This window comes from Austrofundulus limnaeus, unplaced genomic scaffold, assembly GCF_001266775.1.
Source record: "Austrofundulus limnaeus strain Quisiro unplaced genomic scaffold, Austrofundulus_limnaeus-1.0 Scaffold188, whole genome shotgun sequence".
Lineage (NCBI taxonomy): Eukaryota > Metazoa > Chordata > Actinopteri > Cyprinodontiformes > Rivulidae > Austrofundulus > Austrofundulus limnaeus.
In genome coordinates, this window is record NW_013952590.1 from 958,944 (window position 1) to 965,516 (window position 6,573).

Genomic DNA, 6,573 nt, shown 5'->3' on the forward strand with positions numbered 1-6,573 from the left:
TATTTTTTTATTTTTTTATTTTTTTTGTTCTGAAGCACAATCACATATGGGACCTTGTTTTCTGTAGGCTCCCCTGGATTCCCTGGCCCAAGTGGTCAGCCTGGATTCCCAGGGAGAAAAGGAACAGATGGGTTTCCTGGTCTGATTGGGCTTCCCGGGGGTCCAGGAGTAAAAGGTCAGATTAATCATCTTTTTTGAGTCCCCATAAAGTGTTAAAACGAGGATACTTATGTAGTAGGTCCATGTTTGTTTGTCCAGGTCTGCCTGGAGCTTCGGGTTTGGATGGACTTAATGGCCTCGCTGGTCCTAAAGGTCTTCCAGGAAATAAAGGCAAGTGTCATATTGGACAAGCTTCTCTAGTAGCCACTCTTGGTGGACTTTTATATCTGTCTAACCACGAGACACCTTAGGGATTATTGAAGCTATGAGCCGGAACATGAAGTTAAAATGTCTGCCATGTTTTAATTCAGGTGCGGTTATAGGGGGTCGTCCTGGTGCACCTGGTAGTCCAGGGTTGAAGGGAGAAAGAGGTGTGTCCTACCCTGGATTGCCAGGGTTCCCTGGACCAAAGGGACAACCAGGAGAACCAGGTGAGGTGGATTTCAGAAAAGAAAGGGTTATTAAAAGAAATTTATGATTAAAGAATATTTTTTGTGTGTGTGTCAGGCGCTCCTGGTTTCTCTGGGTTCCCTGGACGGCCTGGACCTCCTGGTAAACAGTCAGAAATATTCATCCCTGGGCCTGTGGGGGACCCCGGCCTTCCTGGATTGGATGGAAATTATGGTAAAAATGTTTCTATGATTAAGCTCTTCATGTTCAGTCCTCCATTTTCACTTTGTAAAACACTCTCATCTCTGCTGCAGGTTTTCAGGGTCCTCCAGGTCCCCCTGGACCACCTGGTCCGGGCACAACACAGGGTGACACAGGTGACCCAGGACTCCCAGGCTTCCCAGGAACCCCTGGCATTAAAGGAGAGGCAGGATTCCGTGGAAATCCTGGAAACCCTGGCAATTTTGGTTTCAAAGGTAAAGTGAGTTTAAAAAGTCTTCATTAAAAACAACAACAACAACAACAACAACAACAACAAAACAACTAAAGATTTTGCATTTCATGTGAAAAGGCAGTGTGAATGTTTAAAGCTGAAAGATGTTTGCTGAAAGTTGCTGAAATCAAGCTGAAAAGATTTAACAGCAAAACTGTTAATGTGGGTTAAATTTGAACAGCTGACTTTTGCTAAAGGTAGGAAAACAAAAATGAAATAGTAGAAAAATAGCAAACATGTCAAAAAAGCTGTAGAGATGCGATATGTAGCAAAAATTAGCAGAAAATGGTAATTTTTTGCTTAAAGAGCAGTAAAATGTTGAAACTACCAGAAAGAAGTTGCAAGAAGCAAAAACAGGAAATTTACAAACAAAATATGAAAAAAGATGAAATTTAGACAAAAGAAGTTAATACAAGCAGAAAAAACTAACCTGTAACCTTCACCTTTATTTTGTGAGCTTGTTGTCATTATTGAAAAAGCATGTTTAAACAGACACGTTTAGGCCGCTTAAATGGGCTGAGATGACCGCTTAAATGTGAATTTAGCTGAATAAAGCACAATTTAGCAAAAAAAATTAAAGAGAGCAGTGAGAAGTTGAAAACAGCTGTAAAATGCTGAAAACAGCTAAAATGGGTAAAAAAAAGAAGCTGAAAGAAGCACAAATAAGTTAAAAAAGCTGAACCAGAACAAAAGGTAAAAAGTGCGATAAACATTAATGAATATTTTGAAAGGTTTTAAGGGTGTTGAAACCAGCTCCATTCATTTTCAATGACAAAAGAACATGAAAGAAAAAGCTAAATACCATAAAAWTTATAAATTGCTGAAATGTCAAAAGTCATAGAAAGTCCTTGGATCTGAAAGTTTTATAAATTGTTGAAATAGGACAAAAATTGTGGAACAAGTCACGTGCCAAAAAACGTAAGAATGAAAAAGGGACAGTTGATGAGCATTCACACAATAAAGATTATTATTTTACTTTTTTTTAGGAATTGCTGGTGAGAAGGGATATTCTGGACTTCCTGGCATCAAGGGTTCACCTGGAGAACCTGGTTTCCCTGGATTTAATGGACGCCCTGGACAGCCAGGTAGGAAGATAAGTCTGTTAATGAAATAAATACAAATATTCACTTCCCTCCATCAAACATCAAGTTTTTCACTTTGCTCTGTTCCACACCAATGTTCTCCCCAACCAACTTCATCTTTTTTCTTTCTTTCCTCATCTTTAGGGAGTCGTGGACAGAAGGGTCTCCCTGGAATTGTGATAGGACAAAAACCTGAGGACCTTGACCAAATTTTCGGAGACCTGGGTCTTCCTGGTGAAATTGGTGCACAAGGAAGACCTGGAAAGCCCGGTCTGCCTGGCTTTTCTGGACGTCCAGGTCTGTAGTTACAGCTATCATGAGTCTTTTTTTTCCACTTCATTGTTTAAACCTGTTTTGTTTTTATTTTTTTCATAACCAAACAGAACGGTCCATCTGTCCGTTTTCTTCCGCTTATCCGGGGTCAGGTTGTGGGGGCAACAGCCTAAGCAGAGAGACCCAGACTTCCCTCTCCCCAGCCACTTGGGCCAGCTTGTCTGGGGCAATTCCAAGGCGTTCCCAGGCCAGCTGAGAAACAGTCCCTACAGCGTGTGTGTGCTATCTCGTTCTTTCGGTCACTACCCAAAGCTCGTGACCATAGATGAGGGTTGGAACATAGACCGACCGGTAAATCGAGAGCTGAATCAGAAGGCGAAGCTCTCTATTTACCACGCTTTACCACGACAGATCGGTACAGCGCCCGCATCACTGCAGACACAGCACCAATCSGCCTGTCAATCTCCCACTCCATCCTTCCCTCATTTGTGAACAAGACCCAGAGACACTTAAACTCCTCCACTTAGGGCAGGACCTCCTCCCCAACCCAGAGAAGACCCCGTACCATTTTCCAGCTCAAGACCATGGTCTTGGATTTGGAGGCACATCCAAATCATTCCTCATCCTAGCAACTTCACACTCAGCTGCGTACTTCTGCAGTGAGAGCTGGAAATCACGATCTGATGAAGCCAATAGGACCATATCATCCACAAAAAGCAGAGATGCAATCCTAAAATCACCAAAATGAATCTCCTCAACACTTTGGCTGCGCCTAGAAATTCTGTCCATAAAAGTTATGAACAGAATCTGTGACAAAGGGCTACCTTGGTGGAGTCCATCTCTCACTGGAAAAGAGTCCGACTTACATTGTGGACCAAACTCTGACACTGGTCGTACAGGGACCTAACAGCCCGTATCAACGGGCCTGGTACCCCATACTTCTGGAGTACCCTCCACAGGAGTCCCTGAGGGACACGGTTGAACGCCTTCTCCAAGTCCACAAAACACAAGTAGACTGGTTGGGCGAACTCCCATGCACCTTCCAGGACCCTRCTGAGGGTGTAGAGCTGGTCCATTGTTCCACAACCAGGAYGAGAACCACACATTGCTCTTCCTGAATCCAAGATTTGACTATCTGATGGACCCTACTCTCCAGGACCCCTGAATAGACCTCATCAGGGAGGCTTAGAAGTATGATCCCCATGTAGTTGGAACACACTCTGCGGTCYMYTTTTTTACCAAATTCCCCTCTGGGATCAATAAAGTATTTTTGAATTTGAATTTGAATTTGAATTAAATAAGGGGACCACCACCCCGGTCTGCCAATCCAGGGGAATTGCCCCCGATTTCCACGCGATGTTGTAAAGTTGCATCAACCAATGCAACCCCACAACATCCAGAGCCTTAAGGAACTCAGAGCGAATCTCATCCACCCCCGGCGCCTTGCCACCAAGGAGCTTTTTAACCACCTCGGTGACCTCGGCACCAGAGATTGGAGAGTCCGACCCAGGGTCCTCAGGCTCTGCTTCCTCATGGGAAGACGTGTCGGTAGGATTGAGGAGGTCTTCAAAATATTCTGCCCACCGACCCACAGCGTCCCGAGTTGAGGTCAGCAGTGCACCATCCCCACCATAAATAGTGTTGGTGGTGAACCACTTTCCCCCCAGAGACGCCGGATGGTGGACCAGAATCGCCTCAAAGCCGTACAGAAGTCTTTTTCCATGGCCTCTCCGAACCCCTACCATGCTCAAATTTTTACTTCGGTGACCACATGAACTGTAATCCACTTGGACTGCTGATACTTACTGTATCARCTGCTTCCACAGTCCCACAGGCCAAAAAGACCTGATAGAACTCCTTYTTCAGCCTGACAGCATCCCTCACCGCTGGTGTCCACCTACGGGTTTGAGGGATGCCGCCACGACAGGCACCGACAACCTTGCTGCCACAGCTCAGGTAAGCTGCCTCAATAATGGGGGCACGAAACATGGCCCACTCAGACTCAATGTCCCCCACCTCCCCCGGAACATGTTCAAAGTTCTCCCGAAGGTGTGAGTTGAAGCTCAGTCTGATGGGAGACTTTGACAGGCGTTCCCAGCAGACCCTCACTATACGTTTGGGTCTGCCAGGTCAGACCGGCATCCTCCCCCACCATTGGAGCCAACTCACCAGTGCTCAGTTGACAGCKCCGCCCCTCTCTTCACCCAAGTGTCCAAAACATGTGGCAGCAGATCAGATGAGATGACAGCAAAGTTGATCATCGAACTGTGGTCTAGGGTGTCCTGGTGCCAAGAGCACATATGGACACCCTTAAGCTTGAACATGGTGTTCGTTATGGACAATCCATGATGACCACAGAAGTCTGCCCTCTCATTCACTGGGGTGAACCCCAATGTACAGGCACCAAGGTAACGGGCAATAAGTATGCCCACTCCAGCTCGGTGCCTCCCAGCGTGGGCAACTCCAGAGTGACAGAGTGGTTGGACACCAAACAGAACTGGTGTTGCTTTAAAAAAAACATTCTCTCAAAAATGTTGTTTATATGCACAATATTTTAGAAACATTTACACTGCAGTTTATTTTATGGGAAGTGTATCAGGCTGTTCTGGAAGTGATTACAGCTAGCTGCCGCCACTATTTGCTCCTGCAAATATCCACAGAATCTTGTATAAATAACCATATTCTGTAAAAATGACAGAGATGTAAAGATTTAGCTGGTGTTTACATGAACTGCCATGGCATTTTTGAGGTTGGAGTTGTTTTAGGAAGGCAGCAACCCACTGTTGTCTTAACCTCACCTAAATAAGCTAATATATTTTCAATTTAAATCTATATTTCTTTAAACTGAAGTTTTCAAACTGTTTTAAACAACAAGTAAGATATCAGTCATTCAAAGGGAAAACACAATATATTTATGTCCCTACAGTCTTACCTGAGTTAATTAATCTCCTGATACAGGGCCAAAGGGTCTTCCAGGTTCTCCAGGTAATCTTGGCAGAACTGGATCTGCTGGACCTCCGGGACAACTTGGTGATCTTGGACCTCCTGGTTTCCCTGGACTGACTGGAGCACAAGGTCTCTTTTTGCTCCCAGCGTTTTTATCAATTTTTGTCATAAATTTTGACACCTGTTTTTTTTATGTCTGAATCATTGAATTTGTGAATATTTATCAATTGATACTGTTGTGGTTGCAGTAGGGAAGAGATAAATACATTTATTACTCCACATGAATGCTATAGTAATACTTTTTCTTATAGTATAGAAGTATATTTTAAGTTGAATAACTTCTATACCCTTAATTAATGTTGCCTAATTTTAACATGTTTTAATAATCCATTACCTTTCACAGATAGTATGAACCCAAAACTACTTTTTCTTTTAAGAACTGTGATAGATCTTACAAAAATTCTAGCATAGTTTAGGTTATGCATAATTTAGTACAGAGACACATTTTTAAAAGATTGATGAGAAAAATTCACTTAGACCTTAGAGCTACAAAACCACATCCTTCCCTGTGATAGGCCCATGTGTGCGTTTTTCCAACTCACGCTAAAATGATACCAGCATCATCTGGTGCATTTAAAGCAAAAACATCACTTGATTTGTTAATGCTTAAAATATGTGTTGGGGAAGACGCTTGGCTACTAGCACACCAAATGTTAGTTTCATATCTGTAAAATTCCCTGTGCTATAGCTATTGTTGATCAGTTAACTGTGGCAGCCTTGTCAAATTGGAAGGACTCCAAACGTTAATCAGTTTCAGATGTACAACCAGTGGTCACTTTCTGAGAGTTTTAGTATTATCGCTCAAGGGGTTCATGAGATATTTTACTAACAGACAAACAGTGTTGACTGTGACAGTTAATGCCAAGGTTTCAATGTTTTCTTAAAGAATATATATTATCATTCCAAATCTCAGCTCAGTATCTGCAAAATTGGATGAGCTAGATCAATTTTTGTGTTTCCTAGGATCCATTAGCTGCGATGGCCATTTTGAAGGGGTATGAATTTTAAACATTAATCAGTTGTAGATGTCAACTTAATGATTGCTTTCGGAAAGTTTCATTAAAATGAGTTCAGTGGTTCATGAGATATTTTGCTAACAGACAAAACAACACAAACAATCAAACGCACACACAGGCAAAAACATTATCACTCTTCCAGTATATATATATA

The 6,573-nt window shown here is 42.9% G+C and overlaps 1 protein-coding gene across 1 annotated transcript in view; it reads left to right on the forward strand.

Annotated features, from left to right (window-relative positions):
* The window catches only part of col4a6 (collagen, type IV, alpha 6), a gene marked incomplete at its 5' end in the record, with an annotated part of 30,297 nt that overhangs the window by 16,265 nt on the left and 7,459 nt on the right, over positions 1-6,573 (forward strand). Inside the window, 8 exon segments of the mRNA XM_014018270.1 lie at positions 68-175; positions 259-330; positions 471-590; positions 667-783; positions 864-1,025; positions 2,029-2,127; positions 2,269-2,421; positions 5,356-5,472. Of these exon segments, the coding sequence (XP_013873724.1) occupies positions 68-175; positions 259-330; positions 471-590; positions 667-783; positions 864-1,025; positions 2,029-2,127; positions 2,269-2,421; positions 5,356-5,472 (948 nt within the window).